Here is a 21,360-nt window from a genome sequence, read left to right on the forward strand (position 1 = left end):
GTACAAATTTAGAGATAATAGAACAACTGAATAGCGGGTATCCTTTATGTCGAGGCAAACTCGCACATCCCGATTGCTTTACTTTTGTTCTTTTATTATTTTGTGTTGCACAATAAGGAATATTAGGTTGCATTTCTTATGACAGAGGGTAAACCGTAAATATGGGATATACTTGTGTACTTGTATAAATATGTACAATAGTGTATGTATATTGTAGAAGAATAGGGCTCTCTCTAGAGTTATTGTTGGTATGCCATTAGAATGAATATACAATTGCATTATGATGTATCATATCGTGTATATATAGATATAGTATCATGGATGAGGCGAGGCCTCTTAGCTTGGGTTTGCTTAATATTTAGTTATCTTCCGATACGTCTCTCGAACACATCTATATGTACGAGTATAGAGAAGAGTGGGATTATGTCTCGTCTGCCGCAATGGAACTTAAAGTTTAAGGTTTTAACAAGTTTTCTTCTTTTTTTTAAACAAAAAATATCATACATTCACATACACATACATGGAGATATATATACGATAGACATATAGAAAATAAAGAAGGGGAACGAACAAGTAATCTCTATCTCTACATGCAAATACTTCCTAAAAATATCTCGTGGGAAGTGGAGGATAAGCATATCCTTTGACAAAGAGCTAGTCCAGATAATCCATGGTCTTGATGAACTTCACCACCGAACCGAACAGCGTCCAATAGAACTCGTTCTCGCCATCGAGCTTCCTGCCCAGAAAACAGCTAATGTACTCCACCGTCGACAGAAGATAGGGGGGATTTGCCTGTAACGAGATTACATATTTATTTATTTGTGGCCTCGCTGGAGTAGCAGATCTGATACGCACCATTATGACGACATATATGAGCACGGGTAGCAGGTCATCGGCAGCGGGCACTCGACCGCAGGACATGCGCAGCAGACTCATGATGCTAGAGATGCAGCTGATAGGGATCGAGGGAAGTCAGGATTAAACAGGGCTTAATAATCCATATAATATGATGTAGAGACTCACTTAATAATGCACTGCAGCTTCTCGCGCGGCGTCTTGTAGGCGGCCATATGACAGAGCTGCTGCTGGGCGAATGTCCATGGCGCCTCGCCGAGATACTCCTGGGCAATGCACAAGGCCGGATGGGCGGGATGTACGAACCGCTGCAGCTTGCCAATGTGCGCAGAGAGCACGGTGTCGCGCGAGACATCGGCATCCTCATTGGGGAACATCACCTGCTGGTACATTAGCTCTAAAAGCATCCGTTCGATGGCCTCCCGTGCGGCATCCACCTGCCATTCGTCCAGTAGATCGGCGCTCGTTATCAACTGCTGCAGCAGCTGCTCGACAAACTCCTCGACCAGCTCCACCCGCTCATCGCTGGCCCTTAGCTGACCAAACTCTGTTTGGAACTGCTCCAGCTTGTCCTGTTGGCGGGCCCAGGCCAGATAGAGCCGGACCAACGATTGCATCAGGCAGCGCTGGCAGCTCCGCGCCTCGCTCCTCAGCCGCACCTCCAGCTGCTCGAGCTGCTCGGAGCGCAGAAGCAACTGCTGGCGATGCCGCATCAGGTACTGCAGATAGCTCTGCCTGCGCTGCAGGTCATGCTGCAGCTCCACCAGCAGCTGGCCGTGCTGCGGCCGCTCCAGCTGCTCAAGGCAACGCAGCGCCTCGGCCACATGCGAGATCTGCGGCAACCGCTGCAGGCTAATGCACTGCGCCAGCTGGATCTGCAAGTAGATCTGCAGCGGCGTTGTGGCATCCAGCGGACGCATGGGCGTCGTCTGCCGAAAGTCCCCGCTATGCAGATCCGTCTTGGACAGGACCGTGCGCAGTTTTTGCTTCACGCTGCCAAAGGCCACGCCAGGAAGTAGTCTGTAAAGGAATGAACAGACTCAGAATAACGAGAAGCCAGTGGCAGGCACGACTACTTACCCCCCGTTCACGTGCTTATGCAAATGCGCTGCAGCTGCAGCCGCTGCCGCGGCAGCTCCTCCTCCAGCCCCATTGCCCGTTGAATCCGAATTAGTTGCCTCGCTGGAGCTGCTCACCTTGCGCCTGTACTTGGCCAGGATATCCTCGCTGCTATCACAGTAGTGGGTGCCAAAGCTAACGCAGGCACCGGCACTGGGATCAAAGCTAACACTGCGGCCACCCGGATCTGTTGCGGAACTGGGATTCGGATTCGGATTGATGCTCGATGGGGCGGCTATGGCAATGGCATTGTTCTTGGAGCTGCTTGAGCCTCCTCGGCGATGCTTGAAGAAGCCCTGCTTCAACTTGTTGAAAATGCCAGCACTATGATGCTCGCGATCCCTGTCCCTGTCTCGATCTCTATCCCTGTCCCGTTCTCTGTCTCTGTCCCGTTCCCGATCTCGTTCTCTGTCCCGCTCCCGTTCCCTATCCCGGTACGGCTGCTGCTCTTTATCCGCACTGGCATCGAAGCTAATGCTCTTTGGTATGGCCCCTGTGGCCTTGCTGGGCGGCTTGGATGTGCCTCTGGCTCCGGCTCCGGCTCTGTTGCTGCAACTGTTCTCGGCTGCTGCTGCTCGCTCCTCAAGCTGCAACTGCTGCTGGGTCTGGGCACAGAGGAGCAGCTCTTGCTTGTCGTCATCCGTTTTGGGCAGCATCGAATTGAGCATAATCTCATGATTCTCATAATTGAGACTCTGGTGGCGTCGCATGCTGCCCGCCAGGATGCCATTCCGCCGCCCATCGATGCACTGTGAACGCTGCTCCATGGAGATGCGACGATGCTCGACGGACGACTGGGAGGAGCAGCCCTGTTGTTGTTGCTGTTGCTGTTGCTGCTGTTCCTCCTGGTTGAACATGTCCAGCAGCTGTTGGACGAGCCCTGGCGGCTGCTCTTCCTCATCCTTGTCCTCGCTGCAATCACTGAAATCAATAAGATCTCGATGCTGATGCTCCTTATGCTCCTGGTGTTTCTTTTTCTTCAGCGCCGCCGACTTGTGATGATGCTCACGATGATCCCGATCCCGATCCCTATCGCGATCCCTATCCCGATGCTGATGATGATGATGGTGCTTGGCCAATGCTCGTGGCGGCGGGGGCGGCTCCTCCAGATTGAGGCTCTGATTGCTAATGCTGCTCTCCGCCGAGGTCTGGCGTCGCATGCAGGAGGTGCCCATCAGCGGTGTGGTCTTCCGGCCAATGCCCTCGGCACCGCTGGATTTGTACTGTTGCTGGAAGCTACTCTCCCCGCCCATGACATGGTAGCTGGTCCTCACCGAACTGCGGGCCAGCGAGGAGGCGCCATGGTACAAGTGATGGGCATCCTCATACGAATTGACGGCGTCAAAGAAGGCCGAATCCTCTTGGCTGCGTTCGCTGCCATTGCGCAGCCGTTCTCGGTCTGGATCTGGGTCTGGGTCTGGCTCCCCGTCGCCACTGCTGCCCGGCGTCTGTTCGTCCTCATCGTCGTCATCGCCTACGCCACCGCCACCACCGCCAGCCTCTGGCACCCCGCCACCACCGCCCGAGCCAGGGCCAATGTCCGATTTGGCTGTGATGCTGGCATTATCATCCGTATCGATTTCGGCCAGCTTCTCCGAATCGCTGGCCAGCACATCGGTGCTCCAGTTGCTCTCCGATCGCTGGTCGGAGGCATCCATGTGGGGTCCAGAGATCACGCCAGCCCCGGCCCGGGCCAGGGCTTCCACAACGAAATTATTGTCACCCGGCAGGACTACAGCGGAGGGGATTAGCGGCGTGGAGAAGTTTCTGTCGCGATCCCGGTCTCCACGATCGCCCCGATCGCCACCCCGTTCGCTGCCCGTGGCATCGAGGGTATTCTCCGAATCGCTGGCCAGGACATCCGTGGACCAGGTGTCCGAAATGATGCTCACATTCTCATCGCCCTCGAACTTTTTCAACTCAAATTTGCAGAACTTATCGTCGATGTCGGAGCGGGCCTTTGAGAGGAGCATCTTTTGCATTTGTGGATTCGCAGCACGCACGTGATGGCCATGATGGTGGGCCATGTCCCCGCCACCGCCATCGCCGTCCGTCACTTGGGACGAGGGCGTGTCCCGGCCACTGATATTCGGTGTGCCCCTGCCCGAGACATTCGCCGACACCATATCGGAGAGATTGTCTTCGTTCTCGTGGACATCCCGCTCTTGTTGCTCTTCGAGATCCAGCGAACTGGCCACCGAATGCGCCGCCTCACTGATGGCCTCCAGATTATCCGAATTGCCAATAGAGGCATCATCCTGGGGCCGTCGCATTGCCTCCAGGCTGCTCACATCATCGTTGTTCGAGGAGGGTGCCACCACTCCAGTAGTGCAAGCCACAGTGGGCAGCAGATTGCTGCCATCCTGCCCTATGCAGTTCATCTTGAGCACCTCCTCCTCGGTGAGGGGCTTCAGTTTGCTCTTCGCGGAGGCATTGTAGATGCTAAACATGAGCACGGGCTCATCCGGGGGGCAGCATTGATGATCGTTTGTGACAGCAGTCGGGGCAGGAGTAGGAGCAGCCGGAGCAGCACCGCACGAACTAAGGCTCGTATTGCTGCCGCTGTGGCTGGAGCACTGCTCGAGATCTCCATTCGAAGCAGAGGAAATGTTGGAACTATTCGCCTGGCCATTGGCCAATGGCGGTAACTGCTCGACTGCAGGCTGCAGATTTTTATTGCTATTGCTATTGCTGTTGCTGAAGCTCATGCTATTGGCCAGCTTCTTTTTGGCCTTGCCCAGACGCATCAGACTCCTGTTGTTGTTCTTCTTGTTGTTGTTGTTTTGCTGCTTCTCCGGACTGTTTGCGGTAGCATCCGGCAGTTCCGACTGCGATTGCTGCTGCTGCTTGGGTATCCTGCCCAAGATGCGCTGCAAGCGCTGCCTCTCCTCGGCCGAGACATCGTATTCATCGCGGGACGTTAGCAGCCGAAAGAACTCCACAAACTGTGAGAGCTCTCTTTGATTGATGGCCAGCTGAGAGCGCTCAAAGTCCGTCTGCTGTGGCAGTATGGCCACCACATCCTCCCCCGTCTCGCCAACCATGAGGAGCTCCATCAGCTGGACCAATTCGCTGCCTTCGTCGTTCAGGGCCAGCCGCTGCAGCAGCTGGACAATCTGATTGAGATTGTGACGCATCCGTTCGCTGACATTCACATCGATAATGCCCACCAGGTCGGCGCTGACAATGGCTGGGGAGATAAAGTGCGTGAATACCAGATCCGTGAGCAGTTGCCGGATCTCCTGCTCTTTGTGGCGATGCGTCTGCCGCAGCTGCTGGCTGAGCGTCTGCAGGAGCCAGCGCAGGGAGCTGGGAAACAGCGCCCAGCTCTGCTGCAGACTCTTCACGAACACCTGGGCGTGGGTGTGCAGTTTACCCAGGGTCTCCGCATGGAAGCGTGCCACATTCCGCTGGTACTCCTCGCCGTGCTCCCCCTCCCCCGCCTGTCCAAAGCGCCGTTCGCGCTCCTTCTGGCTAAAACTCTGCATCAGCTTGTGCGGATCGAGATCCAGCCAGACATCGTGCTCGCTTAGGACTCCCATGAGGGGGGCATGCAGGGCGGCTGTAAGGAAGATTCTTGCCGAAAAGAGGCTCTCCACCAGCCGCTGATAGAGGCGGGCAAAGGAGCTGCTATTGGTCCGGAGCAGGCGTCGGGGCTGCTCGCTGCCCAGCAGCTGGATTTCGATCAGTTCACGCAGGAGCTTCAGCAGCAGTTCCACATCCTTTGTGTTGATGGCATTCCCATACAGACCCGTAGCTATCGTATTGATGATCTGCCCCAATTGACCGCTCGAGAGCAGCGACAGCCGGTCCGCGGTGGCCAGCGACAGGGCCAACAAATATGGCGTATTGTACAGATAATTGAAGAGATCCTCGTAGGCCAGGGCATGCTCATACGGCAGCACCTGCTTGGCGTCCATAAACTGGGCACTGTCGTAGGCACTCGCCCGTCTGCAGCTCAACAGAGGATCGTGATCGTTCCTGGCCACCAGCAGCTCGTTCAGTATCTGTCTCTGCTGGGCACACACAAAGGCCAACTGTAACAGGGATCCAGGTATCAGATCAGAGCGCAGATTTTACGGGGGATTAAATCCCTTATCTTGTTGGTTAATATTTACCTTTGTTATGGTGCCTGCATTGGTCTCTAGAGCCCCCGTCAGCTGGCCAAAGGCAGTCTGCTCTTGCTGGATGAAGAGTTGCTCCTGGCGGAGAGTGCGCGCCAGGTCCATGATCTCCAGCAGATTCCCCGCGGCAGTGGGCTCCATAATGGAGATAGAGCTTCTGCAAAACTCGTTTCGATTAGGAATTAGCATTGAAACTGAAGAGAAGGGGTTCGGCTAGGACCTTTAAGAAGCCGCCTTTGAAGACTCCTTCTACACCGCAGAAGGACTGAAAGCAAACGCCGAGCGAACACCCAAGATCTAACGCCTTCCGACGTGGTCCTTTCCCCTCTTCCTAAGGGTCTCTGGCCGAAGACTTTCAATATTCTAGAGCTGTAGTCGGCAGGCGAGTCGAGCATCAATATGATACTTCACGCGACATGTAAATTGTTTTATATTTTTTCTTTTGGTCAGATGGAATATCTTTTGCTTTCTTAGCTTAAGCGTCTGCCTGGCTTCGATGGTCGAAGAATCTTGTACAAAATGTCCCTCGTCGTGCACAAGACATGTAAAGCTTTTGCTTGTCAGCTTCGCTGGCGTCGTAGCAATCTCAGGGAAAAGGGAGCAAGGACCTGCCCTTCTCTGCTTTGGAAAAAGTCTAGAAACAAAGCCCTTTAGGCGCTCTCTCTTTTGCATCTACGGCCTACATTAAGCTTATCTTTAATACCGTCTCGACTTGGGGGACTTTACGTACACATAGTTTTATCTTGAAATGTTCTGTTAAAGTTTAATTTCAATTAAATTTTCATTCACTTTTATTGGCAATTCGATTTCGCTGAAGAACCTCTTCATCAATTTATTTCGATGGAAATTCAATTATTTTTACTGAACTTTTGCAGTGAATATTCAGTTTTGATTCGATTTGCAACAATTTATCCTCAAATTCAGTTCCAGTCAACCCACATACCCCCTCCCCTAAGTCGTTCGGTGTCCGGTCCGTAACTCGCCCGTATTGCGCATTTACGTAATTTGAATTGGTTTCCATTATTCATTGTTCATTGCAACGTGTGGAACGCCAGGCATTTCTCATGGCATATGTTTCGGTTTTCAGTTTCGGGACCACGCATACGGATGAATGATCGAAAGTAAAATCCTTCTTAGACCGTTATGTGCGCTGGAACATACGTAAAAAGCCTACGATTGCGCGTCGTGCGCATCTCTGTTCTGCTCTGACAATCGTGCAGTCACGCGCACATCTCTAATTGGATGCCAAAGAGAGACAGAAACAGAGCGAGAGAGAGATCTAAACAGCTAATCAATGGAGAGAAATGAAGCCTCTCTACGAGTATACAAGTGTTTATATGCAATGCCTATACAAGTATATGGTTTAAGTATACATATATAGATTTTGTGGTTACATAAACAATGCCAAACGTTTGCCAAACGTCAGTGGCAGTTACAGATTACAGATTAGGCCTTGATCAAGGGCGGATGGAGGCCCTGGCCTGCCCTGCCCGTGCACAGAGGATAAAAAACGGAAAAAAAGAGAAGATGATCGTGCTTGGCCTTGTTTCACTGCCTGGTGGAGTCACAATATTTGCGCATCAATTACGGACACTATTTGTTCCTCGTGAATGACGATGGGGGTGTGCCAGCCAGCTCATAGTCTATGGATCGATCATGATCTGTTTACTTTCTTTCCTAGGGCTTATGGAGTAAAAGCGCCACTGATAAAACGAACCACTGCACCCACCACTCGGCTGGGACCAAGGTCAAGATGCACGCGTCCTTGGCGACCAGGAGAGCTGTCCCCAGTGTCTTTCATGTTCTTTTCTGAAATTGCTCAAGTTTGCTTTTGCTTAAAGTTGGTTTCAATTCGGAATTGCCTTTTATCTTATCGATAACTGGGCGAAAGTCTTAAGAGGCGTTTTAGATAAACAATGGGTCATACGCTGCCATACCCGATACGATTAGTGTGCGGTTCGGTTAGTGACTGCTGACTGAGATTCAATAAGAGTATATGCTACAACAATATTAAAATGCTTCCCCCTATGATGCTCTCTCTCTCCAGCAGGGAGGCAGATGCATCCAGCAGCCCGCCATTGGAACAATGGCAAGCAAACACACATTAAAGTGAAACAAACTTAATTTGTGGGGAGGCCTCTCTCACATTGCACAAGCCCCACAGCAGCAGCAGTAGAGGTGGGCGGAGGATGGGGGAGGCGTCTCAATGTGTCGCCAAAGCAGAAATGGGGGGTGGACTGCTGCTGTGTGCGTGGTGTGTGTGTATGTGCATTAATAGTTTAAGTATTTTGTGTTCCATGCACAGAAAATAAATAATACATGTACAAGCGGAATGGAAAGAGACTGGAAATTGGCCTTGGTGCTTCCCCAGGGGTGAGGATCCACCATGGAATGCGCGGACTTCCTCAGCTGCTGCTCCTTCTGCTGCAGGACTTACGTTTCGTGCAGGGGCTGGTGTCTGTCGTCTGCTTGTCCTGTCTGTGCGCCTGCGGGAGCGGGCGCGTGTTTGTGTGGGGAGGGCGGCAGACTAGCGGGTAGCCGCCGGTTTGCGAATTGGTTGGGTATTGACGCCTGGGATTGCGAATTCCACACGCACGCCTTTTGTTTAAATGATTACGTCCATTTTCTCGCCTCATAATTTGGTTTGTCTGGCAACATGTTGCTCGGTCTAGAAAACAGAAACAGAAACAGAGGGGAATGGAGGAAAGGCGGAGAGAGCGCACAACAACTTACTTTCGCTAGAAATTGGATATCTGACTGATTTTCCACTTTGAACTTTAATTGTTGTTTAACTTTAATCAGCGAGAACTAACACACCCGTTGGCTCAAGCGAATAAAAACACAAACAATTAATGTTTTCTTTTTTGCTATGCACGCAGTTAGAGTTGAGTACAGTGTGACCGCGGACTTTTCGATAAAATATACTGCCGACCCTCAGAAATATACCAAAATATACCATCTCATCTAAAAAATATACCGTAAATGTACTGACGAGTGCAAGTTCTATTTTACATATTCCGGGTTTCTAAAATTCCGTGGAATACTTCTAGCTATATAGAACATTAAGCCATGCCCACATAGTTTTAAACGATTGATGAATCAATTTTCTACTTAACTGGTCTATTCTAAATACTTGCTTTTATTGGATTTTTGTATACAGTTGAAAATGGTAAACCGGTCACCCTGGTTGATTATGCTAGGCAGTTGCTGTAGGATTTATCGACAGTGGTATTTTGGTATATTTCTTATAATCTCAGCTGAAAAGGAACAAAAATAGCTGATTTTCACTGCTGAAATCGAAAAAATTAAAAAAAAAATGAATCGACAAACAAATTTTAAATTTCTTATGTTCGTACCCACTCGCTCACTCATGCATGCTGAGCGTACATTGAAAATAAACGAAATAAGGCGGCATTCTCTTACGGTTGAATGAAGAACACAAGAAAAGAAATAATACAAAAAAAAACGTTTTTTTTTTTTGTGGTAACATGGACTTGTGCGGAAAACGAATGGAGCGACTTCGTGTGGACAGTACCACCGTCACTCGTTAAACTCCCGTTCCCACATACTCGAATTGACTAATCCCACCGCATTGGCTGCAGTTGGGCAGCGATTTCAGCTGATCCGCCACAGTTGCGTCTGTGTTTTTTATCCAAAGGCTATCCTCGCTTGTAGCGCACAATCTGCTCGGACTCGTTGCCCATAAACCAACCCGTGGAACTGGTGGAACAGCACATAAACACTACGGTGGCTGTTCCCTCCGCCTCTCAAGGCAATGACAAAGTAAGTAATCTTTTGTAGTTGATCTTCACTTGCAGAATCTGCGGGCGTGTCCCACACTCTGGTCGCAGGCCTCAGGGTACTCCACACAGAATGATGTGGGTGGTGTGGATGTGGGGGGGCTGTCCGAAGCGGATCTGCAACACACCACCGCTCTAAGAAGCCCAGCCCAGCCCTTCAGAAACTATACACTAAAATTTAGAATCGGAAAACACTTCAACAGAAGATGTCGACGGTTGATGTACAACAGACCAGGGCAGTGATGCTGGAGAAACCTTTTCCAGTGCCTATCTGTCATCAAGGAATGAAGATCATTTTAATCATTGCAAAAACCCAGCAGCCGGGAGGCGCTCTGCAGCAACAAGAAGATACCACCACTAATTCTCTTCCTCTTATTAAATTATTAATCCTTACACACCTTAGTAACTGTAGTGGTATTTGTATTTTGATTGCATGCTTAGTTTCTTAGTAAGTTTAGTACTAATTTTCCTAACTAATTTAGTCTAATAGCTATCATGCGGCAGCGCCCCTCGGTCGGTTGGGCGGGAAAAGGGCTGCGTTTTGCCTGGGATCCGCGCGTAACAGCCTTCTGCTGGTGTCACACGGGCCACTTGACGGTGCAGTAACTGCATCGCCTCTTGAAAGATGCAGTCATTGCATGTCAACGTCCAAAGATATTGAACTCATGCCTCGCCCTCATGTGGAATCGGACTCCCGTACGCGCGGAGCCGCGACATTCTGGGCACAGGCACAGGGATCCGGATCTGCTGAGGCGGACCGCAATGTGTGTGTCGTAGAACTAAATAACTTTGAAGACTGTTTAAGAGTACGCCTTGCTATGCTGTCGGTCATCAGCCCGGCGGAGACGACAACAAACTCGAAAAAACAAACAAAAAAAATATTTTAAAACTAGTTCAAATACTCGATCGCTCCATGTCATCTAATCTGTGGGTGTGGAGTGTAATGTCCTGGCCGTACTTTAGTTGTCCCAGATGTGGACCTGGCGACGCAAACGGGCACGATACGCAAGAAACACCGCTTTGAGAACATATGTACGTCGCGTGGCTCAGGGAATATGCTAGTCGCTGTTACGGCCAAAGGACCAGAAATGCTGCCGCACCAAACTCTAAGAGCTGTCAAAGTTGAATAAGTTAATGTAAAAAAAAAAACGTAAATATATTTTTTAAAATCTTCATGATGGCGCGGTGGACGTGCCCCAACTGTTAAAGTTAAATGAGTCAAATCCTCCAGAAATCAGGAAAAACAAACAAATTATTAATATGTACGCAGAAGAATCAACCGTTTTTTTGATCCACGAGATTCGCAATGTACAACTTTCTAGCTTAAGGATTAGACATGCATTTTCTCAATATAAAAGCAAAGACCCCCTGATTACAGACGTCCGCCACGACCGTATCTGCGACGGAGGCAACTCCTCCGCAGCACCTCCGCAACTTTTCGTAAAAATATGTTGAACGAAAAATGGGAGGAACATTTTTTTGACTCAGGCAAGAGGCACCTCCCCGCAGCACCTCCGCAACCTCCGCAAAAGGTCAACAAAAATGTAAATTGTGTACATGGTCTATATGAAAAACATTTTTATGGAGTATGGGCATTTGTATACCCTATACCCTACCCTAAAACGTAATTAATAAATACATTTTCTCAAATTGATATGTTTTAGACGTATTCATGCATTTGATTAGATTCTTTTATACACTCCCCGACACTTGAATACGACATACTAAATTGTACACTTTAGGCACCAATATTTTCGGGCACAAGCCAAAGAAAACGGTGAATTTGAATTTTCCTCAAATCTCTATTCAATTTAGCATAAATTAAAAAAAAAATAATAGCAATATTCATCAAAGTAGATTGAGGAAAAAAATTTAATTGACATAACTCAAATTTCCGCTCCCAAAAAATGCGACACTTGAATACGACATTCACATTGAAAAATTTTTGTGGTCGCGACCGGACATTGAATAAATTCTCAAAAATCAATTAGGGTGTCCTTATTACGAGAAAAAAATTTGGGTTATGGTAAGTCTTTTTCAAAGAACGAAAACTCCACAATAAAAGCCTCGAAGGAAGTAGGTCCATCAATAATGAAAATAAGTGATGAAATTGGTAAAACTAGGTGTGTTCTGAAAGATTTCATAAAGAACGGGTCAAATTATGGCAAAAACATAAAAACCCGAACCAAAATTGCTACTTCCGAGACCTCTATGAGATCTCATCTGCGAGCCGCATCTAAAAAACACGACTAAAACTCGATTTAAAAATCTAAAACTGTACTTTAAGCTAGTGCTAAAATAATAAAACATGTTTTTTTCGAAGACTCCACACCATAAGGAACTGTAATTAATGAAAAACCCCTCAACTTTGTTGCATATTTGACAAACTCGACTTAATGAAAAATCAACTGGTCCACGCCGTTTTAGGATCTTGCTCACCACAGAATAATAGCGCTCACACTGCTGTGAAAACGATCCAATTATAATTCTTCTTTACTACTCACTTCCTTTACTTCCTTGAGTCCTTATAAATATAAAAAAAAACCCTTATGACCCTTAAAATTTAAATTTTTGTTCCTTTGAAAATGCTATGTAGCGACAGTCTCTACTCCACGCCATATGAATATGCAAAAGTACGGGAGTAAGTAAGTAAGTTTTCGTCCGTTGGCTGAGGTTTTTTATTAATTACAGTCCCTTATGGTGTGGAGTCTGGGGACTCAGCCGAAATAGTAAAAAAATTGTATGAGTGCTTCAGATAAATTCTAATAGAGAATTTTCCAATCGAATTTTCCCACTGTGCCGCTCCAAAGACATCGGCGATCCGCGACCACCGCTTCGACGGTGCTGAGGCTCGAGAGTCCAGAATTGCCGAACAGATGAAACCGATGGGCAGCGGGGTCGCGGTAGAGACGAAGTACAGGCGAAAAGGGAATTGAAACCCCGCGCGCTCCCTCGTGCCATTTGGGCTCTAATGTTAGGACCCGCCATAGAACAGCTTTTTGGTCGCTCATGCAACATCTTGGTATTGTATAGTCTTTGGTATTGTATAGTCTTTGATATAAACAAAACGTCGAGAACCGACGGCGTTTGCATAATTTGTATAATTTATAATCAACCTGTTTAAAATAAGGAAATAAATGTGTAATTATATTATTGTAATATTTTATATTTTGTGGTATAAATCAAACAAATAACAGCTTTTATTTTGTTTCCCGCGCCCTAGTGTACCATACCCCCACCCCCTGCCCATTCTTCATTTATTTTGTGGCGGTAGGTCAGTCCATCAAAAGACCCGAAACAAGAACCAAACTCAAATTTCAGTTCTAGCGGCCAGCAATAGTAAACACACACACGCAAAGTACGTGAGAATGCATGTGCACCCATACACTAAAACATGCTGGTGGCAAAACAGAACCAGACCTGAGAGAGTTCAAAAAATCTGAAAAAACATACAATCACATATTTTTGTCGAAACATATTGCGTGTGTACTAACACATGCAAAGATGTTCTCTCTGCGCTCTCTCTCTCATGATGACGTCACTCTGGGGTACGGATAGCGCAAGCCGGTGTGTGACACTTTCGTTGTATGAACTGGCACATCTATATACTGTATGGTTAGTGACTCAACTTAACAACTGTTCATCATCAGCGATCTTTTCTTTTTCCCTGAAGAACATGTGTCCGACTCGAACTAAACAGAAAGCGGCAAAAGTAACGAAACTCCTTGTGCTAAAAAATGAAGCTAGGAAGCCGCAAAGGAGCTACCTTTACAAAGCCAGTGCTGCCAATGCGGGGACAGAAAATATATATTGTTTTCGCCGGCTTTGTCAATCGGAATAGGCCATAGGAACATTTGTTCACATATTGTCAACAAATCAGGCAGTTAATAGTCAGTTCAGTGAGTGTTCTGTGTAAAAATTGAGAAACTAGAAAAAACTTACAATAAAACGCCTAAGTTCGCTGTATTTTCCGTAGTAATTTCGTTCTGGATTGTTCGCATCCTCCCTGAAGAAAGCAACGCGTGGATTCTGCCGAAGACCAATCCAAGAAGAAGTGAAAAGTGAATAAATTGCACTGTAATTCGAATTCCTTTCTTCAATTAGTGCACATACGTATGTATTTATTATCTGAAAATCAGAATCAGTGAGAATCCCAATGTTCTATCAGAATGAACGGTCAGAATCGCAAGAGGGAGTGGCAAGCTGGGCGCGGTGAGGATCTCACCCCCGACGACCGTATTGAACTGATTGCCGAGTTGATGGCTAAACTAGACGGCGTCAATTTCGTCGCCGACTTTTTACACATCCGTCGACTGAAACTGCTGATCACCGACTGCCTGCCCGACCGCAAGGAGCAGCTGCTACGCATTCTCATAGGCTATGTGAACCGGCCCCCCAGCCCGGCCACAACTAGCTACGCCAAAATTGTGAGTCTCCTCAGCAACGACCTTGGTTCCTTGATGGTCGACTGCATCCGCGCCCTGAGGGCGGTCCAAGAGAAGGCACTCATCGATGGCAAGTGGGACAACGCGCGCGGCCTGGAGTACTTCTTAGCCGAGCTAAGCAAGTGACTTAGCATAGAAGGGCCCTGGCTGTGCAGTTTGATCACTGCACTGCCCCTGTTCTTCCACGATACGTTGCACATATCAAACTCTCGGTAAACAAAACGTAGCATATTCAATAACACGAACCTAAGACACGAGCATAACACACGAGATTAACACTCGATCCTAACGCACGAGCAACACACGATCCTAACGCACGAGCGACGCACGAGCCTAATAAACGAAGAACCAGCTCGACGATCCGCACATTCCCAGGAAAGATCCAAGCAAACTCTTTGGACCTGAAGAAGCCTCACCTGGGATAAACTAGAGCTGCAGCACTGTGATCTGTTTATTGCCGAAGCCGTCGCGTCCTTGGAAATATTTTGTCATCTTCGCTGCCGCTAACCAGGGGCTCCATGGCCCCCAGGTAGATGGGCGCCTGGAATCACACCACACATAGGACGAGTGGGGAAATTATCCACATGCACATGCCCCCCTGTACTAACATCTTGGCTCACTCAAATTTCACAATTTTATTTTAAAGAGTGTGAGGTTTTAGATTGGCTAAGGACCCAACGAAAGGTTGGATCAAGCTCAAACTGTCATTTGATTATGTTTATTAAACATACGAGTAAAATCTGCGTCCAACAAAGGCGGGGGGCGGGGGTGTGTGCATTAAAGCTACTTGAAGAGCAGAGGCAACCTGCAGTGAGGCTCCGTCTGACTGGGATTGTCCGAATAGAGCGACATGGTCCTAGCGGTGAGATCGAAAATGCCAACGGCAATGGTTTTGACCACCTCGTCACAGCTGCCATTCTCGCGCCACACGCAATACAATCCCCCAGAGACATCGCCCAGCATGTGGCGCACATCCTGCTCGCTCGATGGCGGCTTGTAGGTGCCGAACGCCTGCATTCGCGACACGCTGGACTCGACCATCAGAGCGTTGGCCTGATCCTGGTGAATGCGATCGAATCTAGGATCGAATCGAGAATTACTCAAGCTGCGCTAATGACTACTGGTAGGTCTCTGGTACTCACTGATTCACATGGTAGTTATGATTACCCAAGGGTATCTCCTTGATGTTCAAAAGCGACTCATTCTTACGGTCTGGCGAAGGCGCCATCTCCACATTGTAGAACATCTGGCGGGGATCGCTGTGAAATCAAGGAACACGAAAACTGCAGACTGTTGACCGTTGACCAAAGTACCTTTGATACTCACGCCAAAAAGGTAAAGTTAATGGAGCAGGCATCGGCTGCTCCCACACCTGCGTCCCTGAGCACCCTAAAAGCATCGTCCACATTGCTGGTGGCCAGCAGGGCTCGTGTCAAGAAGTGTCTCGCTAAAAAGCATTAAAGCAAACCCTCATTAAAGGTCTCTTATCTTATCCCATCGAAAGGAGTACACTCACGTGTCTTGCCACTGCGCAACAGCTCCGCACTGATCGTATTGATGGTGAAGACCAGGCCATGGTAATTCTGATTCATGGTGTAGCCGGGCAAGTATCCGGCGTAGCACAGGGACATAAAGTGCTCCTCCTTGACATTGTATTTGCCCTGCGGCTTGTCGCTGATGATGTGCGCGTCAACAAAATAGTAATGATTGAGGGTCTCCGTCAGGGCATCCTCGGTGTGGCCCAACAGTCGCTATAAACGAGACGTTGCACTGTATTAAAGCAATCTTCTGGGGCTCCTCTAGGCATTACCTACGCTATTCTTTTGGTTGACAATGATTGTGGAGCAGCCAGTCGGCTGGTTATTGTTGCGCGGCTGAAGCTTCAATGCCTGCGGCAAGATGTCGTCAAGGTGCAGCAGAAAGAGCTAAAAAGCAATATGATAAACGTTTTAAAAACAAAATTAAATATATATATTAAAGTATAACACCGTACGTCTGCTAATCTCTTTATTTATAAGATTCTTTACTGGTGTATATGGAAATCGTTCAGATATTTTGAAAATAACAAGCCGCCCATAAAATTGTATTCATTCAAATAGTAACCACTCAACTTAACAACTCGTCATCATCAGCGATCTTTTCTTTTTCCCTGAAGAACATGTGTCCGACTCGAACTACACAGAAAGCGACAGAAGTAACGAAACTCCTGGTGCTAAAAAATGAAGCTAGGAAGCCGCAAAGGAGCTACCTTTACAAAGCCAGTGCTGCCAATGCGGGGACAGAAAATATATGTTGTTGTCGCCGGCTTTGTCAATCGGAATAGGCCATAGGAACATTTGTTCACATATTGTCAACAAATCAGGCAGTTAATAGTCAGTTGAGTGAGTGTTCTGTGTAAAAATTCAGAAAATAGAAAAAACTTTCAATAAAACGCCTAAGTTCGCTGTATTTTCAGTAGTAATTTCGAACTGGATGGTTCGCATCCTCCCTGAAGAAAGCAACGCGTGCGTGGATTCTGCCGAAAACCAATCCAAGAAGTGAAAAGTGAACAAATTGCACTGTAATTCGAATTCCTTTCTTCAATTAGTGCACATACGTATGTATTTATTGTGTGAAAATCAGAATCAGTGAGAATCCCAATGTTCTATCAGAATGAACGGTCAGAATCGCAAGAGGGAGTGGCAAGCTGGGCGCGGTGAGGATCTCACCCCCGACGACCGTATTGAACTGATTGCCGAGTTGATGGCTAAACTAGACGGCGTCAATTTCGTCGCCGACTTTTTACACATCCGTCGACTGAAACTGCTGATCACCGACTGCCTGCCCGACCGCAAGGAGCAGCTGCTACGCATTCTCATAGGCTATGTGAACCGACCCCCCAGCCCGGCCACAACTAGCTACGCCAAAATTGTGAGTCTCCTCAGCAACGACTTTGGTTCCCTGATGGTCGACTGCATCCGCGCCCTGAGGGCGGTCCAAGAGAAGGCACTCATCGATGGCAAGTGGGACAACGCGCGCGGCCTGGAGTACTTCTTAGCCGAGCTAAGCAAGTGACTTAGCATAGAAGGGCCCTGGCTGTGCAGTTTGATCACTGCACTGCCCCTGTTCTTCCACGATACGTTGCACATATCAAACTCTCGGTAAACAAAACGTAGCATATTCAATAACACGAGCCTAAGACACGAGGCTAACAAACGAGCCTAATAAACGAAGAATCTAGGCAACGATATTGGTGCACTTTAAGAATTTATTTTATGTACTACTCGTATTATTATTTATTGAACAGAAATTCGCCACCATCCAGCCCCGCAACCCACTCGACAATCCGTTTGAAGAACTCGGCGTCGACCAGCTCAATGATCCGCACGTTCTCAGGATACTTTTCCCGCTCCCGCAGATGATCGAGCACCATCTGGCCGCGTGTATGCGTGCCACGCAGGTCCACTGTGGCATGCCACGTACTTTGCTTCCGCACGAGCCGGTCCCCGAAGAGCCAAACTGCCACCACAATAGCATCGCAGGGATTCCACGTGTCGATCCCATACTGTTCCATCATGGGCAGCCACTGGGCGCTCTCCACGCGGTTCAGCAGTGTGATGGCCGAATGCTGGACGGCCGCCGCTCTGACCGCGAACTGCTCCAGGCGCCAATTCTACGCGGCAACAGAAACAAAATGAATTATGTACCTTCTATCCGGAGGGAGCTCTCTTCTCGGACTCTTCTACTCACAATGTGTATGTTGAAACGCTCTGGAAGACAAGCCTCCCAGGGCAGAATGGTGATCGGACAGTGTGTCTTGAGCAGCACGGCATGTGCGGCCTCCGGATCGGAATGGAAGTTAAACTCTGCCGAACGCGAGGAGTTGCCCACGCCCTGATAGTTGCCGCCCATGATGTAGAGGTCCCTCAACTGCTGGCCGAACTCTTCACCGTACATCGTGAAGCCGAGGGACAGATTGGTCAGAGGCCACACCGCGAACACAGTGATCTGTTTGGGTCGCTGGCGGCATAGCTTGTAAATGGCGGTCACCGCATGCTCCGCCTGCACGATGCTCTCTAGCGACTCCTCGCTGTCACACGCCGCCAGACAGTCGCCGAAGCCGTCGCATCCATGGAAATACTTTTTGTCATCTTCGCTGCAGCTTATCAGAGGCTCCACGGCCCCCAGATAGATGGGCACCTGGAATCACACCAAACACCATATGCACATGCTCTCTTTTCCCTGTACTCGTACTCGTGCTCGTGTACTCACATCTAGTCTGTCGCTGGCGTTGGGGATGCGTCGCATGTTGCGCGCCTCATGCTCGCGGGTGGTGTTGCCGCATAGTCGCTATTACGGCCTATGGAGCCAAGAGCGACTCTATCCAGTCGTTCTTTTTATGCATTTTCGAATTTGTGTATCGAGCTAGAAATCAGCTGAGAAACTAGTAGTTATCGTTTTATCGTATGTAAAACTTATTTTCATTTGTGTTTGAAATGCCTGAAAAGGACGCTGCGGATGGTTACTCTCGGCAAAAGAGTCTGAGCTTAATTTTCTAGACTTCGTAATGGTATGCTTCGTATTATTGGACATTTTTTTCTACATTTTCCAGTGGACTTGTAGATACGATATACGGCGAATATATTGATAAGGATATTAATATGGATATAACATCAATGGAACTACTTTTCTGAATTTGGGCTTAATCGACTATAATTTTCTGTTGGCTCAGGATGTTAGATCAAATATATCCGCGACTTTTGATTATACTTATCGATGTACAGGGAGCTGCGAAGACAATATCGGTACTTTTGAGCGATAGTCGGATCGAATCCGGAGGTTATATGCCTTTATTTTGAAAATAACAAGCCGCCCATAAAATTGTATTCATTCAAATAGTAACCACTCAACTTAACAACTCGTCATCATCAGCGATCTTTTCTTTTTCCCTGAAGAACATGTGTCCGACTCGAACTACACAGAAAGCGACAGAAGTAACGAAACTCCTGGTGCTAAAAAATGAAGCTAGGAAGCCGCAAAGGAGCTACCTTTACAAAGCCAGTGCTGCCAATGCGGGGGCAGAAAATATATATTGTTTTCGCCGGCTTTGTCAATCGGAATAGGCCATAGGAACATTTTTTCACATATTGTCAACAAATCAGGCAGTTAATAGTCAGTTCAGTGAGTGTTCTGTGTAAAAATTGAGAAACTAGAAAAAACTTACAATAAAACGCCTAAGTTAGCTGTATTTTCAGTAGTAATTTTGAACTGGATGGCTCGTGTCCTCCCGGAAAAAAACAACGCGTGCGTGGCTTCTGCCGAAGACCAATCCAAGAATTAATTCGAATTCCTTTCTTCCATTAGTGCACATACGTATGTATTTATTATCTGAAAATCAGAATCAGTGAGAATCCCAATGTTCTATCAGAATGAACGGTCATCATCGCAAGAGGAAGTGGCAAGCTCGGCGCGGTGAGGATCTCACCCCCGACGACCGTATTGAACTGATTGCCGAGTTGATGGCTAAACTAGACGGCGTCAATTTCGTCGCGGACTTTTTCCGCATCCGTCGACTGAAACTGCTGATCACCGACTGCCTGCCCGACCACAAGGAGCAGCTGCTACGCATTCTCATAGGCTATGTGAACCGGCCCCCCAGCCCGGCCACAGCTAGCTACGCCCGAATTGTGGTTCTCCTCAGCAACGACTTCTATCTCCTGATGGTCGACTGCATCCGCGCCCTGATGGAAGTCTACCAGATGGCACTCATCGATGGCAAGTGGCAGAACGCGCGCGGCCTGGAGTGCTTCTTCTCCGAGCTAAGCAAGTGACATAGCAGAGAAGGGCCCTGGCTATGCAGTTTGATCACTGCGCTGCCCCTGTTCGGCCAGGATACGTTGTACATATCAAACTCTCGGTAAACAAAACGTAGCATATTCAATAACACGAACCTAAGACACGAGCATAACACACGAGATTAACACTCGATCCTAACGCACGAGCAACACACGATCCTAACGCACGAGCGACGCACGAGCCTAATAAACGAAGAACCAGCTCGACGATACGCACATTCCCAGGAAAGATCCAAGCAAACTCTTTGGACCTGAAGAAGCCTCACCTGGGATAAACTAGAGCAGCAGCACTGTGATCTGTTTATTGCCGAAGCCGTCGCGTCCTTGGAAATATTTTGTCATCTTCGCTGCCGCTAACCAGGGGCTCCATGGCCCCCAGGTAGATGGGCGCCTGGAATCACACCACACATAGGACGAGTGGGGAAATTATCCACATGCACATGCCCCCCTGTACTAACATCTTGGCTCACTCAAATTTCACAATTTTATTTTAAAGAGTGTGAGGTTTTAGATTGGCTAAGGACCCAACGAAAGGTTGGATCAAGCTCAAACTGTCATTTGATTATGTTTATTAAACATACGAGTAAAATCTGCGTCCAACAAAGGCGGGGGGCGGGGGTGTGTGCATTAAAGCTACTTGAAGAGCAGAGGCAACCTGCAGTGAGGCTCCGTCTGACTGGGATTGTCCGAATAGAGCGACATGGTCCTAGCGGTGAGATCGAAAAAGTGCAACGACGATCCAACCCTAAGGTGGCTGACGCGTACGGTCTGCCAACTGGAGGCTATGTGGGAGGGGGCCAAGCTGAAGGTTGTGGACCGGGAGCTTATCCCGTCCAAGCCCAAGGCGAAGGTACTCTTCCCCATCACAATCCAGGGGGACCGAGCGCTGAAGCTCCTTCAGTGGCAAAACGCGGACGTGCCAACGACCGATTGGAGGATCCTACACATTGGTAGCCCACTACCCAACGAGGGGGGCCAATGTGTGATCCTCCAAATAAACAAGGAGGCAGAGGACCTGCTGTATCCCAAGTTCGGGAAGATGGCGTGGGGCATGGCTAGCGTCTACCTGCGCCTCAAAAAGCGCCACCCTGAGGGCAAGGACGCGCATACCCTGCAGGTAGGCGGGATGGAAAAGGACTTAGGTCTCGAGTCCATCGTGGAGGCCGCCCAGGGTCTTGCG

General features: G+C 48.4%; 6 protein-coding genes and 1 long non-coding RNA gene across 8 annotated transcripts; 4 read left to right on the forward strand and 3 right to left on the reverse strand.

The window, feature by feature from the left end:
* Positions 1 to 43: 43 nt before the first annotated feature.
* Gapvd1 (GTPase activating protein and VPS9 domains 1) lies at positions 44 to 9,042 on the reverse strand. Its single transcript, XM_001354554.4, has 7 exons — positions 8,835 to 9,042; positions 8,539 to 8,769; positions 6,096 to 6,258; positions 1,939 to 6,014; positions 1,027 to 1,878; positions 859 to 955; positions 44 to 795 (listed from the first exon to the last, which is right to left on the reverse strand). The coding sequence occupies exons 3-7, from the start codon at positions 6,240 to 6,242 to the stop codon at positions 655 to 657; spliced, it is 5,313 nt and encodes a 1,770-aa protein (XP_001354590.3). The 5' UTR covers positions 6,243 to 6,258; positions 8,539 to 8,769; positions 8,835 to 9,042; the 3' UTR covers positions 44 to 654.
* LOC26533945 (uncharacterized) lies at positions 7,206 to 8,711 on the forward strand. The gene is made up of 2 exons (XR_001452696.2): positions 7,206 to 7,723; positions 7,783 to 8,711. It is a non-coding gene; the product is annotated as an uncharacterized lncRNA (long non-coding RNA).
* Positions 9,043 to 13,865: 4,823 nt separating the features above from the next.
* On the forward strand, positions 13,866 to 15,024 carry LOC117185217 (uncharacterized). Its single transcript, XM_033385645.1, has 2 exons — positions 13,866 to 14,014; positions 14,070 to 15,024. The coding sequence occupies exon 2, from the start codon at positions 14,071 to 14,073 to the stop codon at positions 14,470 to 14,472; it is 402 nt and encodes a 133-aa protein (XP_033241536.1). The 5' UTR covers positions 13,866 to 14,014; position 14,070; the 3' UTR covers positions 14,473 to 15,024.
* Positions 15,025 to 15,036: 12 nt separating this feature from the next.
* Positions 15,037 to 16,113, reverse strand: LOC26533584 (uncharacterized). Its single transcript, XM_033385635.1, has 4 exons — positions 15,863 to 16,113; positions 15,673 to 15,793; positions 15,489 to 15,605; positions 15,037 to 15,424 (listed from the first exon to the last, which is right to left on the reverse strand). The coding sequence occupies exons 1-4, from the start codon at positions 15,975 to 15,977 to the stop codon at positions 15,130 to 15,132; spliced, it is 648 nt and encodes a 215-aa protein (XP_033241526.1). The 5' UTR covers positions 15,978 to 16,113; the 3' UTR covers positions 15,037 to 15,129.
* A 691-nt stretch (positions 16,114 to 16,804) lies between these two features.
* Positions 16,805 to 17,601, forward strand: LOC117185212 (uncharacterized). Its single transcript, XM_033385638.1, has 2 exons — positions 16,805 to 16,942; positions 16,998 to 17,601. Exon 2 carries the CDS (start codon positions 16,999 to 17,001, stop codon positions 17,398 to 17,400), a length of 402 nt encoding a protein of 133 aa, XP_033241529.1. The 5' UTR covers positions 16,805 to 16,942; position 16,998; the 3' UTR covers positions 17,401 to 17,601.
* LOC6899165 (uncharacterized protein C1683.06c-like) lies at positions 17,580 to 18,731 on the reverse strand. Its single transcript, XM_033385634.1, has 3 exons — positions 18,598 to 18,731; positions 18,076 to 18,525; positions 17,580 to 17,998 (listed from the first exon to the last, which is right to left on the reverse strand). Exons 1-3 carry the CDS (start codon positions 18,631 to 18,633, stop codon positions 17,618 to 17,620), a joined length of 867 nt encoding a protein of 288 aa, XP_033241525.1. The 5' UTR covers positions 18,634 to 18,731; the 3' UTR covers positions 17,580 to 17,617.
* Positions 18,732 to 19,487: 756 nt separating this feature from the next.
* LOC6901213 (uncharacterized) lies at positions 19,488 to 20,819 on the forward strand. 2 transcript variants are annotated; one of them, XM_015185996.2, is made up of 3 exons: positions 19,495 to 19,629; positions 19,690 to 19,698; positions 19,754 to 20,819. In XM_015185996.2, the coding sequence occupies exons 1-3, from the start codon at positions 19,598 to 19,600 to the stop codon at positions 20,154 to 20,156; spliced, it is 444 nt and encodes a 147-aa protein (XP_015041482.2). In that variant the 5' UTR covers positions 19,495 to 19,597; the 3' UTR covers positions 20,157 to 20,819. The 2 variants fall into 2 exon arrangements, with proteins under 2 accessions (XP_033241527.1, XP_015041482.2); XM_033385636.1 differs by having other exon boundaries at positions 19,488 to 19,506; positions 19,690 to 20,819.
* Positions 20,820 to 21,360: the final 541 nt, after the last annotated feature.

The sequence above is a fragment of the Drosophila pseudoobscura genome, chromosome X, assembly GCF_009870125.1.
Source record: "Drosophila pseudoobscura strain MV-25-SWS-2005 chromosome X, UCI_Dpse_MV25, whole genome shotgun sequence".
Classification (NCBI taxonomy): domain Eukaryota; kingdom Metazoa; phylum Arthropoda; class Insecta; order Diptera; family Drosophilidae; genus Drosophila; species Drosophila pseudoobscura.

What these genes read in the sequence shown, in the direction of transcription:
- LOC117185212 (XM_033385638.1), top strand. Translation starts at nt 16,999, where the DNA reads ATGAACGGTCAGAATCGCAAGAGGGAGTGGCAAGCTGGGCGCGGTGAG.
- LOC6901213 (XM_015185996.2), top strand. Translation starts at nt 19,598, where the DNA reads ATGGCTCGTGTCCTCCCGGAAAAAAACAACGC.
- LOC6899165 (XM_033385634.1), bottom strand. Translation starts at nt 18,633, where the DNA reads ATGCGACGCATCCCCAACGCCAGCGACAGACTAGAT. An exon ending in ACGCCAGCGACAGACTAGAT is followed by an intron (nt 18,526 to 18,597) that starts GTGAGTACACGA and finishes GTGTGATTCCAG; the next exon opens with GTGCCCATCTATCTGGGGGC. An exon ending in AGCGTTTCAACATACACATT is followed by an intron (nt 17,999 to 18,075) that starts GTGAGTAGAAGA and finishes GTTGCCGCGTAG; the next exon opens with AATTGGCGCCTGGAGCAGTT.
- Gapvd1 (XM_001354554.4), bottom strand. Translation starts at nt 6,242, where the DNA reads ATGGAGCCCACTGCCGCGGGGAATCTGCTGGAGATCATGGACCTGGCG. An exon ending in CATAAGCACGTGAACGGGGG is followed by an intron (nt 1,879 to 1,938) that starts GTAAGTAGTCGT and finishes ATTCCTTTACAG; the next exon opens with ACTACTTCCTGGCGTGGCCT. An exon ending in AAGCTGCAGTGCATTATTAA is followed by an intron (nt 956 to 1,026) that starts GTGAGTCTCTAC and finishes GATCCCTATCAG; the next exon opens with CTGCATCTCTAGCATCATGA.
- LOC117185217 (XM_033385645.1), top strand. Translation starts at nt 14,071, where the DNA reads ATGAACGGTCAGAATCGCAAGAGGGAGTGGCAAGCTGGGCGCGGTGAG.
- LOC26533584 (XM_033385635.1), bottom strand. Translation starts at nt 15,977, where the DNA reads ATGTCCCTGTGCTACGCCGGATACTTGCCCGGCTACACCATGAATCAG. An exon ending in GTTGCGCAGTGGCAAGACAC is followed by an intron (nt 15,794 to 15,862) that starts GTGAGTGTACTC and finishes AATGCTTTTTAG; the next exon opens with CGAGACACTTCTTGACACGA. An exon ending in CATAACTACCATGTGAATCA is followed by an intron (nt 15,425 to 15,488) that starts GTGAGTACCAGA and finishes ATTCGATCCTAG; the next exon opens with ATTCGATCGCATTCACCAGG.